This window comes from Bolinopsis microptera, chromosome 13 (assembly GCF_026151205.1).
Source record: "Bolinopsis microptera isolate Bmic1 chromosome 13, MBARI_Bmic_1.0, whole genome shotgun sequence".
Classification (NCBI taxonomy): Eukaryota; Metazoa; Ctenophora; class Tentaculata; order Lobata; family Bolinopsidae; genus Bolinopsis; species Bolinopsis microptera.
Window position 1 is genome coordinate 11107011 of NC_087084.1, and position 13372 is coordinate 11120382.

The 13372-nt window shown below is 39.2% G+C and overlaps 2 protein-coding genes across 3 annotated transcripts in view; one reads left to right on the forward strand and one right to left on the reverse strand.

Moving 5' to 3' along the window:
- LOC134825542 (uncharacterized) overlaps nt 1-9528 on the reverse strand; it is a 71351-nt gene extending 61823 nt beyond the window's left edge. Inside the window, exons 1-8 of the mRNA XM_063837774.1 lie at nt 9272-9528; nt 8147-8295; nt 7839-7930; nt 7143-7283; nt 6173-6290; nt 5733-5895; nt 1393-1498; nt 1022-1132 (exon numbers count right to left, since the gene is read on the reverse strand). Coding sequence (XP_063693844.1) covers nt 1022-1132; nt 1393-1498; nt 5733-5895; nt 6173-6290; nt 7143-7283; nt 7839-7930; nt 8147-8295; nt 9272-9431 — 1040 coding nt within the window. The 5' untranslated portion in view covers nt 9432-9528. The remainder of the gene's footprint in view (nt 1-1021; nt 1133-1392; nt 1499-5732; nt 5896-6172; nt 6291-7142; nt 7284-7838; nt 7931-8146; nt 8296-9271) is intronic.
- On the forward strand, nt 8678-11954 carry LOC134825543 (putative transporter svop-1). 2 transcript variants are annotated; one of them, XM_063837776.1, is made up of 4 exons: nt 8678-9394; nt 9858-9980; nt 10220-10393; nt 10534-11954. In XM_063837776.1, exons 2-4 carry the CDS (start codon nt 9866-9868, stop codon nt 11682-11684), a joined length of 1440 nt encoding a protein of 479 aa, XP_063693846.1. In that variant the 5' UTR covers nt 8678-9394; nt 9858-9865; the 3' UTR covers nt 11685-11954. The 2 variants fall into 2 exon arrangements, with proteins under 2 accessions (XP_063693846.1, XP_063693845.1); XM_063837775.1 differs by lacking the exon at nt 8678-9394 and having other exon boundaries at nt 9780-9980.
- The last annotated feature ends 1418 nt before the right edge of the window (nt 11955-13372 follow it).

Here is a 13372-nt window from a genome sequence, read left to right on the forward strand (position 1 = left end):
CAAGGCTACTAGGTTACCAGGTTACCGGGTAACCAAGTAACCAGGTTACTAGGTTACTGGGTTAATAATTTAATAGAGTTCTACAGTCCTAGAGTCCTAAGCAATAGGTTACTAGGTTACTTTGTTGCGTGATGTTTTGTGTTTCCTGGAACTTGTGGCTTTTAATCGTACCACAGTTTCTAAACGCCCATATAGCGGTTTGTCATGCCACAAAGAGCTTGTATTTACTGTCTGTTGATTTTAAACACAGTGCCTAACTTACAGTATCATATTATGTGCTTTAAATCTAAGAGCGACAGAACTGTACACCGATTCTGAGAAAATCTCTCAATTTCCAGGAAGGATATTCTCTGCATTCGACAATTATGTTCCTACATCTTTCATCGCAATAATTTGGTTTTAGTAGTCGTGATCTCTAACACATTTCAGTGCATTTATATTACATTTATATTATATTAGAATCTCCTGTTTTAACTTGTGCTCTTATTTATCAGATGAGCGCTTGATGTGTTCATCTGAATCAACTTTTCTAGCTACATTATATATTAATATAACTACTAGCTGTACATTATATATTAATATAACTACTAGCTACATTATATATTAATATAACTACATTACATGTGCTAGCTATACACGGACCAGCTACTCATAGTCCACAATATCGAGATTAGTTAACGTATATAGGCTACCAGTTGTGTAGTGCACTTTTCTAGTGTTGTTTTCCAGTGAGAAGCACTGTTGTGCCTTCATTAGCGTATAATTAAACATCTGCTTTAAATACGTTCTGAGTTGTCCACAGCACTTAATTTAATAATACTTCTGCTTATAAACTTATAAGTGAACCGCTCTGTGGGGGTAAGACTTGATACAGTTTGGACTCTCAATATAATCCAGAAACCTAGTAAATAATAATATCCAGGTTTCTAAACTTGATCGCTGGTTCTCGTGAACAACTACCGGACTTCTTCCCTGACGATATTACTGCTATCCTATTCTCCAAGTTTGCATTTACACTCACCTTCTTTGTAGATCGTATAATATGTTTGAAGAGTTGCTCTCGTTTTCCTTTCTTTTTCGAGAATATTCCACCATTTCCCTCTCTTTTACGTAGGACTCATCCTTACCGGCCCTGTGCATCAGTTTATCAGTTGTTGTTAGCGTAGACAATGTTCAAAATGCTAAATTTGCAATGTTGTTGAAAAAGTTGTCCTTTAAATATGAGGTGTTATTGTGGGTTAGATTAAAGGATTGAACCTTTAGAATGTATATTTAAATACATTATACATTTAAATACATTATACATTGTATACATTATACATTGTATACACTATACATTATACAAAGGTTGCAATCTGGTATATGGAGGCGTATGACCAGTTCTCATTTTACCTGAATAGTTTCTGCCGATGTTTTATCATTTTATTAGCGAATATCTTAGACTCCAGCTGGTGTAGACCCATAACGTTGTAAAGCCCACCCTTTGTAGTCAACAAACCTGTGTAAACCACAGTTAAATAGTCATAGAGCAAATCATAAAGCAAGTCATACAGCTAGTATGTGTTTAATCAATAATCACTTATCAGTGGTCTGCTCACTATCAGTGTTGCGTTTCTAAAAAACTTAGAAAAGTTGAACTTTAGCAATCTCCACCTCAAAATTATTTACAACCATTAAATTTAGAGTGGTCATTACAGTTGGATGGACTTAGTTGATAGATTTGGATTCTGGCGGGGAGGTGAGACGCATTTTTTTGACACATGACAGCTATAAACCAATCAGCATCCACTATTGAGTATTGACCCAGAATCACTGTCACGTGTCAAACAATATGCCTCATCTCCCCACCAGAATCCACATCTTCAGCTCTTGAGAGATAATAGAGCTGTGGAATGTGGATGTTAAGGTATGTCAGTGTAACAAAGTTGAGGTACACTACAGTCTACATTGTTCTGCAAGTGTTTCACCTCTTGCTCTCACCTCAATACTTAGTTCTCTTGTTTCCATTTTGGACATATTAAATAGAACTTGTTTATCGTCGTGAAAAATTTCTGTTTTCATGGGAATGTTGAGCTTATTTTCGGCGTTTTATTTAACCAGAACTTTCAGAGTATAAGTAATATTCGAAAACGTAATGTTAAATACCTAATTATCCAATTTTTGATATATAATATAATTATCTAATTATTTGCCCCCGTCAACCAAGAGGTGGCAAGAGATTATTTTTAATCTCAGGGAATAGTGATCGTGTAACCAATCACCTCTCCTATTCCAATGACCATAGTGCGTGATGAAGAATCACATCCTTTTCGAGGTGCTACTATTAAGCATTGTAATCTGTCCTGGGTGACTCCAGTATAAACAGATGACATGCAACTAAACACTATGGATCTAGACAGGCAAAGGTCGATAAAAAACCGGGTGCGAGATGCTGGCAACTTCTCCTCTCTAAAAATTTTGCTGCAGAAACATCACAAAGTAACAACAAGAAACGGTGTGTGGCTCCCTCTGCAAGGACGGATGATACCAGTATGAAGGTGGCGGGGCAAAGCCTAAGGGACCCCCGTGGCCAGATGAGTGTTGGGAGAACACGTCATTGTAGCAGATTTATTTCTCCACAGATCACCCATGTGGACTCCGACTCTAATAAGAAACAGCCAGCGAATTATTCTAAAACAGGTCTTACATTTGGGACATGGAATGTATTATCTCTGACAAGTAGTTCAAGTCAGTTGTTCCAGCTATCAGAGAATATCTCTGAGTATAAGTTGGACTTGCTGGGTATAACTGAGACCCATATGCCTGGTACAGGATCAGAGCTACTGGATAATGGCTCCTTACTTATTTATTCAGGGAGGACGGACGGTATAAGAAGGCGAGGTGTCGGTCTTACCCTTTCAAAGAGGATTAAAAATTCATTAATTTCCTATCTACCAATATCTGACCGTTTGTTGAGTGCAAGGCTGCATAGTCAACACCTGAACATCTCTGTTGTTGTGGCATATGCGCCAACTGAGGGGGCTTCAGATAATGATAAGGATGAATTCTACCAGCAGTTGTCAAGTGCATTCGATGAGCTACCCCGACATGATTTAAAATTACTGCTCGGTGATCTTAATGCTAAGGTCACATCAGACTGCAGTTCTATGTCAGGTGTCATTGGTGGACACTCGCTTCACAGCTCATCAAATGACAATGGTACCCGATTGTTGGACTTTTGCATTGCCCACCAACTTACCATCGGTGGCACTATGTTTCAGCAAAAGGATATACATAAAGGTACGTGGAGATCACCTAATGGTCGTACTGTAAACCAAATAGACCATATCTGTATCAGTAAGAAGTTTGGAGGCTCTTTGCTAAATGTAAAAGTTTGTAGGGGGGCTGACATTGGGTCTGATCACTATTTGGTAAGAGCACGACTGAGAATGAAGCTTATGTCAGTGAAAAAGAAGCAGGAACGTAAGCTTGAGATTCCTGCTATTGAGCATCTGCGTGATCATTCACTTGTTTCCGAATACAATATTGTTCTGAGAAACAAATTTGACTGTTTGGAACCTGAGGTTGACCTGGAATCAATGTGGGACAACTTCAAGACAACTGTCCAACAAGTCTCCATGGAAATCCTTGGTCAAAGACCTCGAAAAAAGAAGGACAGGCACCAATCTCAGAAGACAAAAGATTTATTGAAGAACCGTAAAGAATTTAAGCGTAAAGACCCTAATTCAAACGCTAACAGGTCAGAGTATTCTAGATTGAATAAGCTCTTTAAAAAAAGTAGTAAGGTGGACGATAACAACTGGGCACTTAGAATGGCTGTTAACCTGGAAGAAGCTGCGAGAAAAGGTCAGCAACGCGAGGTATGGCAGAAGATTAATGTCATATCTGGAAAGAAGAAGAAGCAGTCAACTGCAGTTAGAGACGTATCTGGCCAGTTGATTGCCGACCCACATGCCCAGAAAGAAAGGTGGAAAGAGCACTTCTCAAGGCTATTGAACCCGCCCCCGCAAGAGGCTAATATTTCCGACCTAGACAACATCTCTCCTCAACCCAGTTTTGATGACCTTTCCGATTCGGATGAGGCTCCTACAAGAAACGAGATTGTTGATGCCCTCAAAAAACTCAAGAATCACAAAAGTCCAGGAGTGGATGGTATCACCAACGAGCAACTTAAGTATGGACAGGATGGGTTAGTTGATCAACTAGTTGTGTTGTTCAAGAAAGTGTGGGAAGATGAGAAGATTCCTGAGGATTGGTCCAAAGGTGTTATTATCATCGTTGGAAAGAAGGGTGACACCTCTCATTGCGCTAACAACAGAGGCATTACATTAAGATCCACAGCCTCGAAGCTCCTGCAGATGATACTCCTGCGAAGACTTAGCAATGGCATGGAAAAATTTCTCCGGGAGAATCAAAGTGGTTTTAGGCAGAATCGCTCATGCATTGACCAGGTTTATTCACTCCGCTGTATTATACACCAATGTATTGAGTATAATATCCCTCTGTATATTAATTTTGTTGATTTCAAAGCAGCTTTTGATTCAATTGACAGGCAGTTCATTTGGAGAAGTATGCAGCACTACGGCTTACCTGACAAGTACATTAGAATCATGAAGGCGTTCTTTACTCACACAGTTAGTGCTGTTAGGGTCAATGGAGAGGTTACAGGCTGGTTTGATGTCAACTCGGGAACTGGGCAAGGTGATATACAGGGACCACCAGTATTCAACTTCTGTCTGAATTTTTCGGCATACCTTATGGAACTGAACAAGGTCATTAGTAAGGGGGCTCTATTACAGCTGCCAGCCCCCGGGGTAGAAGAGAAACATCTCTTGGACACTGATTACGCTGATGACATGGCCATGTTAGATAACTCAAAAGAGGGGCTGCAGGAAACCACTGACCTTCTCTGCAAATACAGTGCCTATGCGGGTCTGAAGATTAATGCTGGCAAAACACAGAGCATGGCTGTCAGTAAAAGTGCATCGCAGAGGCCGTATTCTAAAGACGACACTATGGACATCAATGTGGAAGGTCTCCCAATACAGCAGGTCAGCAGCTTCACTTACTTGGGTGCTATCATCAGTGCGGATGGAACAATCGACAAAGAACTATCAGCTCGAATTCAGAAGGCCTCTGGGGCATTCTATCAGCTTAGCAGTATATGGTACAGTCGCAACATCAAGACACCGACTAAAATCAGGATCTACAAAGCGGCTGTCCTCACTATACTGCTTTATGGAAGTGAGGTATGGAATACCACACAGACGCAGATGAAAAGATTTGAGGTGTTCCATCATAGATGTCTGAGAAGAATCCTGAAAATCAAATGGTTTTATCACGTATCTAATGCTGACGTACGTAAGCGGGCCAACATCGCCCCTGTTGATACTTTCGTACGAGCAGCTAGGCTCCGATGGTTTGGCCATGTGGTGAGGATGCCAGAAGAAAGAATACCCAACTATCTTCTGCACTGGATCCCAAAGCATGGTAAAAGATCAAGAGGTAGACCTCGGAAAAACTGGCTGTCATGTGTCCGGGAGGATGCAGCAATCTTCACAGGTGTCGATAACATCACGATAGAAGATGCAGAACAACAAGCAACAAACAGGGTACATTGGAGAGGCCTAATACATCGGAGAAAGGAGTTACTATGTGGTGCAGGCCACTCCAACGACTAGGAGGAGACCTTTTCAAGTACAAGTAAGTAAGTCAACCAAATACCCAAATACCTTTCAAATTGAGGGCATGGTCACAGTACAAGAGCCTGTCCATGTTTCTCAATGTTTCCACCCTTGCCTCTAAAGTTGAGACCAGCTCTTCTTTCTCTGTCTCTGTTTTGATGAGCCACGCCTCCTCTCCTGCTTCTCTTTCTAGCGCTTGTTTCAGTGCCACCTAGTGGAGTTTTAAGTGAGGTGACAATATATTCAATGTTGCTACGGAATTGCAATGTGGCCTCAGCACTGGTCAGTTGAAGATTAAAATGAGGTAATCAAATTGGGGAAATGATAAAAAATGCGCCGATTCATCAGCACTTTCTAGTAATGCTCTATGAAGTAACGTTACTGATAACGAATAGCATAATAACAGATCATGACGGGGTGGCAAGTCCGGGTCGACAGCATTGGCCTGACATGACTGACTTTGTACAAGTGAGTAGCACGTGACTAACCTTGCAAAGGACCCTGTACTTGAGATGAAGAGCTGAGATGAACATGTCTGTAGTAACAGCTCCAGAGGTAAGTAGTTTCCTCTGGTCTCCTAACCAGCTGCTTGCATTGTCTTTGTATCTGCAGGAGTTGATAATATAGGTGGTGAAAATCAGAATTTCTAAAAAGTTGTGAATTGAATTGGATTGGATTGAATTGGATTGGATTGAATTGGAATTGGATTGGATTGGATTGGATTGGATTGGATTGGATTGTATTGGATTGTATTGGATTGGATTGGATTGGATTGAATTGAATTGAATTGAATTGAATTGAATTGAATTGAATTGAATTGAATTGAATTTAAATTGAATTGAATTGAATCGAATTGAATTGAAAACAAACAAAATTGAATTGAAAACACACAAAATTGAGCATACAAATTGTTACAATTTCACATTAATTGTCCTTCGTAGTATGACAAAATATCGAAATCTTCAATTAATTATTAAGTTAGTTAATAAATGTTACGGACATTATAATTTGACAAGCAAATGAAGTGTAGATGTCGATTGATTCTTGAAATATTGATAGTTATGGTGATAGTATGTCAATTGTGGGTAGCTTTAAACTTATTTACTGAGTCAGATATCTAGATAACACAGTAGCTTCAATCTTCATGGCTTTAAACAGCATTGCCCAGTAACCCCTCCCCTTTCTATATCTCACCCTCACCCTCACCCTCACCCTCACCCTCACCCTCACCCTCACCCTCACCCTCACCCTCACCCTCACCCTCACCCTCACCCTCACCCTCACCCTCACCCTCACCCTCACCCTCACCCTCACCCTCACCCTCACCCTCACCCTCACCCTCACCCTCACCCTCACCCTCACCCTCACCCTCACCCTCACCCTCACCCTCACCCTCACCCTCACCCTCACCCTCACCCTCACCCTCACCCTCACCCTCACCCTCACCCTCACCCTCACCTCTGTCTCCTCCTGTCTCTCTCCCGGTCTGTTTCAGTGTACTTTGCAGGTGCTGCTGGTTTCTTTAGTTCTTCAATGTAGTCCTCTACATCTTCCGTGCTATTATCACTGCTACTTGGTATGTAGTTACACACCGCATTCCTGGCAAGATAATTTCTTATTTAGAGTTCCTTGACTGAGGTATTACGTGAGGGATCTTATATGAGGGGCATTTGACATAATTTCAACCTATTCTTTCTAGGGTATACATCTTTTCATACACATTTGTAGTTGTGCAGTTTAATTTCGGAGCTTTAGACAATGGTCAATGTGTAAGAGAATTATAACAAAGAACCTTAAACGATCTTCTTTGTGTAACTTTTGGTCCTATTCTAACAAATAACAATATATTAAGTGACTTAACATTTAATTAATATTTAATTACTATAATTGTCAGTGTGCTTTGTAGCACATCTTTGCTAAATTTCAGTTCTTTGCTCCCTTTTGTAAGTTAGCTACCTTTGAAGATTAGATATTTACAATAGTCTATTATATACCCTATATAATTATAAGGTGAGTTGCTTTATCGGTTGTTATTGTTACTTATCGTTACTTATCGTTACTTATTTTCTTATCGTTACTTATCATTTCTTATTGCATCGTCTATCTATGGCTTGATTTGAGATTTAGATTGCGGCCGAGTTTTTAATTTACTACCTGAGCTCCAGGAAAGTCGCTGGTCCTGATCTGTTGCGATTCTTGGTGAATACTTCCCAGTCTTTTATACCAAAACTCTGTCCGAAGTAACTCTGAAAATTTCATTTGATATCTCAGTATTCACAAAACCTTATATAATGGAATATCAGAAATATCAACGAGCCCTCGAGACGGAAAATGTATCTGAAGAAACTACATTGTTTAAGCCATCATCGCGTAAACTCGAAGCAAAAGCCACAATAACATCTCGTTCTCATTTAAATAACAGTATCTTTAAAGTCTATTTAAATGTACAATAGAATGTGTACCTTGAAGAGAATAAATGCGTTGTCAAGGGTTACCAGTGTACTGTCACTACCATGTAGGAACCTTACATCCCATAACAACTGTCTTTGCAGCGTCTCGCGTCTCTCCAGCTCTTTTATAACCTCACCTAGTTTATCTCTGGAGCACACCCCTGAGTTTAGATATTCTCAAACACAAGGATATATTTCTGTGTTAACTAACAATATTATATTAATTCAGCACCCATTGTTTCAATGTAGTGTGGTATTTCATCTTCTGTCAGGAGCATTGTATCTTGTATTCAACATGTAGCTGTGAATTGTGTGTTTGTCATATTGCTCTGTTGTATAATTGTATAGAGTGCAGTTGTGTGTTTGTAATGTTGTCTATTGTACACGATTGCGTTAATGTCAAGATGTGACAGCAGCCATCTCACGGTGCGTCAATAAAACAGCTTTTCTCTTTGTCTTATCTTGTGAATCAGCAGTGAGCTGCAGAGCTAACCCTTCTGCAGAGCTTATCTCTTTTATTAGAATGCTAATCTAATCTTTATTAGGTACTGATGATGACCGAAAATATTCTGCCCATGTCGTAAAGATTTAATTGGAACTTTTTTAAACTCAATCTGAATACGGGAAATACTGATTATTGATCTAATCTCTTGGTAGCGTAATCCAGGTTCATTTTGATAAGCGCTGCAGTTCATGCTCTGTTATCATGCTATTCGTTATCAGTAACGTTGCTTCATAGAGCATCACTAGAAAGTGCTGATGAATCGACACATTTTTTATCATTTCCCCAATTTTATTACCTCATTTTAATCTTCAACTGATTAGTGCTGAGGGCCGAGGGCGCTTTGCAATTCGTGGATAATTATTAATTATCCAATAACTTCTAGAAAACACATACCAGATTACACGTACCAGATGTTCAGTATTTAAGAGGGTTTAGGAACATGCATACATATCATTTACTGATTTATTGTAAGAGGACTGTCGTATATCCTTCAGTTCATACTTCATCCCATTATACTTCACCCCTAGCAGCTGATTTCTCTATTTGTTATCAACACCCCTCTATAGAGCCTACTTGAGTTACAAAGCATTTATCGCTGATTTACTGTCACAGTTGTTACTGTTTTAACTCACCTGTTTTATTTGCACATATCCGACTAACAGCCTCCTCTACGTGCCAACTTTCTATCTTCTTCTCTGTTATTTTCTCGTACAACTCCTTTACAAAGCGTGTCTCGAACTCGTTGAGGGATAGAGGTAGGAAGTGTTCCACCCTCTCGGTAAGAGAGGTCATGTCACGTGGTCTGTGTCACGTGGTTCTTGTCACGTGGTTATTGTCACGTGGTTCTTGTCACGTGGTTCTTGTCACGTGGTTTGTTCTACATCGTGCTGTGATTAATGTTGTATTCAGGATTGTTTTATATCTGTGTTTTATTAAAATTAACACAGTTTTATGTTCTATTATTGTAAAACTGTTATTTAGGTACTCGTCGTGTTACAAATAATATATTTTGATTTCAACACAAAGTTATTGTAGTTTTATCGTAAAAGTAAAAGTAATTTGTTCAATTTGTAATTTTATCACAGAAATCTGAGTTAACAAACAAATGATTTATCTGTCAAATTAACCGTAACTATTAAAGACAGATCATGATGTCCGACCCGGGGAAAGATAACAACTATGGGTCAATAACAGACCCGATCCTTTCCCCTTCCCCAGCGGACGACATGACTGAGACGGAGCTCAGTGAGATGGCAGATACAGCTGCTAACACAGATCCTTTGAAAGGGAGTAATAATCTTCCTGAGGAGATGGAACTTAACAAAGTGTACGAGACTATTGGTTAGTGTTTAATATTCAACATTAGATGAATTAAATAATATGATCGATTTAATGATTCCAGGAGAGTAATTTTAGTAATTTTAGTGGCGAGATTTAAACTTGATTTTCATAAAACCTAATTGCATTCTGGAGGTACTGCGGTGAATAACAAAAGTATTTAACTATCGTTTATGATTATAAGCTCTACTCGCTTATTCCAAATAACGATATCTACTTCTCACCCCATTCACCACCTCCAGGTGTTGGTACATCACAAGGTATCTTCTGGACAATAAGTTTCCTGATAGCCTACTCTGACTATGCAGAGCTCACTCTCATTGCTCTCATTATGCCGTATTTGCGGTGCGAGTGGGACCTCACCGAAACCTTTGAAGCAACCATAACCATCACTATATTCTTTATATACGCCATCAGTAAGTGGCTGACAGTTTTATTAGTTTACTTTTTAAAGACAAACATCTTATTTACCAACTTGGATACATTCAAATCAATAGCTGCTTGACTCAGACCTTGCCTAAAATAACATTCATTATAATATTATACACATTTTCAGGTGCACTAATATTCGGGAAGGTATCTGACATATATGGCCGGAAGAGAGTCATGTCAGTGACAATAGTTATCCTAGTAATAACTGCAGTTGGAGCTGCGTTAGCTACTAACAAGTACATCTTCCTTGTGTGGAGGTCAATAGCTGGAGCCTGTATCGGAGCTAACTTTGCTACTGTAGTTGTGTACTCAACTGAGTTCTCCCCAACAAGTCACAAGTCCGTGGGACCACTGATTTCATTGATGGGCAGTTATGTGTCCATGTTTTTGGTCAATATAGTGGGTTATTTTGCCATCAACGCTCTCGGCTGGAGATGGGTGATAATAATCATCACCATACCTATAATTCCAGGATGGATATTGTTGATGATCATGCCGGAGACCCCTCGATATCTCTGTGTGAGTGGAAAAAACGAAGCAGCACTGAAAGCAGTGCGTCTCATGGCTAAACTGAACAAAGCTTCTTTGCCAGAGAACCTAGAAGTGTTCTGTCATCAGAACAAACAGTTGGGATCCTTTAAGATGATTTTAGGATCTGGTTCAGAACACAGGAAACCAGCTGTTCTCCTCAGTATCATGTACTTTTGTAACATCTTCATTGAGACAGCAGTCCTTGTGTTCCTACCCCTTGCTTTTATCTCCCAGTTCTGTGGTGGGGAAAGTGGTGCTCCCGAGAGGGACAGATGCCAGCCCCTTTCTCAGAGTGATCTCTGGAAGCTGTCTGGATCAGCTTTTGGTTCTCTTGCTGGCTGCATGGCTGCTTACTTTGTGGCTAAATGTCTGGGACGTCTCAAACCAACCAGGGGCAGCAACATACTACAAATAATCACTTTTGGATTGATGTTTAAATGCTTCAATGATACCTATCTCTTTGGGGTAGCGACAGTTATCAAAATAATCAATGCCTTCATCTGCATGATGATCTGGTTTATCATACCAGAGAGCTTCCCAACTATGATTCGCAACACCGCAACAGGAATGATTAACTCTTCTGGTAAACTTGGGGCAGTATTAGGCACAGCGATGGTGTACCTGCTCTTCTATGCTAGTCCTGTTGCTGTGGTTATCTGCTTTGTAGTTATATCTGCCATTACTTGCATTTGCAGCTTCTTGCTCACAAAGGAGACACAGGACGTGGCACTCATGGACACTTAGGCTTAAGAACTTACTTTAGCTACAAATTCTTTTAGTTGCTTCTTCGTAGTCATTTGAAACCAGCAGATACAGACCACAGTTTGAATTTGAAAAAAATATTTCTATCATTCCTTTGATGTTTCCAGATTATTCCATTATGAAACGTTAAAGCTGAATTTAAAAAGCTGATTTTTGATGCAGGTAAATTTTCGATGTAGATAAACACTTAAAGCCTGATTTGTAAATTAAATTCTTGTGAATGCTAGTTGTAATTCGTGTACATAACTTATTAAAAGAAACTTTGTGTTCATCTTGTAGCAACAATTACAGTGAGGGTAGTTTAAAATATCCTCTGAATTTATCCATATTTTTCCTCAACAAAAGCAAAAAATATGTGGATTAATTGAGAAAAGACAATTTTTAAAAGATAAACTAACTGCGAAAAAGGATTCTTTTATGTTCTAGAATCACAATCCATGATCAACAATAATGACTGTTGGATCTCACTCAATCGTTACAGACCAAAACCATCCATCACTCACTCACAAAACTGTAGACCAAATATCTATTAAAGTAGATTTTTGTAGGAATTAGGAGCTCAACAGGTACAAAACCAAACGTACATTATATTGATATTACTGCTGTTACAAAAACAAATACAAACACTATATTTCCAACCATTTAAATTTTTGAAGACAAGGAAATTTAATCCTTAACTTTTATTGTTGTTAATACCAGTGTTAATGAATAAGATAACCAAGAACTTGATCACACATTATTCCAACTAGAGCATTGCAAACCACTATAATACAAGCAACAAAACTTTCTGGCCTTTCTATATACATAACACACGTTTATGGAAGTATTTATAATACTCAAACTCAGGTACCCAACATAACTGCACCAGCATAAATTATTTGCAGATGACCTCAAGTTGATTGGTAATGCAGCTAACCACAGCAGTGTTGCTGAAGATATTGTAGAACTGGAAGTCTGGGAGAGTATTTGGCTTTTGAAGTTTAATCCTGCTAAATGTAAAGTTGTTCATATTAATCTTAATAGCAACCCTAACTTAAATTATTTAGTAAATGGCGTAGAACTTGAAGTATCTGATCAGGAAAAAGATTTGGGGGTTATTACCCATAGTTCCCTGCTTTGGAATGAACAGATAAAAGCATGTATTTCCAAGGCAAATCGTATGATTTGCTGGATTGTAAGGAATTTGATAATTAGAGAAAAATGTGTAATGATAGCCATCTATAAAGCTTTGATAAGACCTCATCTAGAGTATTGTGTCCAATTGTGGAATCCAGTTGCGGCTCATGGAAGTTGGGGGACTGTTTTGGAGCTGGAGAGCGTCCAGAGGCGGTTTACCCGTCTGATTGATGAGGTGGGTACTCTTCCTTACAGCCGTAGACTGGAAATCCTTAATTTGACAACGCTGGCAGAGCGGCGAATACGTGGGGACCTTATTGAAGCTTTTAAGGTTATTAATGGCTTGACTGATTATGGTTCAGACTTGTTCAGACCAAGCAGATCAGGTCTTAATCTGGTTTCATCCAATAGATGTAGTAAGAGTGTGACAAAGGTCAAGAATCTTCAGTGTTCTTTTCTTCCAGAGCGGGTTGTTCCTTATTGGAACAAACTCCCTTCGGAGGTGAAGAACTGCTTGACAGTTTTGAGTTTTAAAATTGGATTGGAAAGTTTTA

Bases quoted from the DNA above. Each gene is read 5' to 3' on its own strand.
- LOC134825543 (XM_063837775.1), top strand. From the start codon at position 9,788: ATGATGTCCGACCCGGGGAAAGATAACAACTATGGGTCAATAACAGAC. The intron at 9,981-10,219 runs GTTAGTGTTTAA...CACCACCTCCAG, and splicing joins CAAAGTGTACGAGACTATTG to GTGTTGGTACATCACAAGGT. The intron at 10,394-10,533 runs GTAAGTGGCTGA...ACACATTTTCAG, and splicing joins ATTCTTTATATACGCCATCA to GTGCACTAATATTCGGGAAG.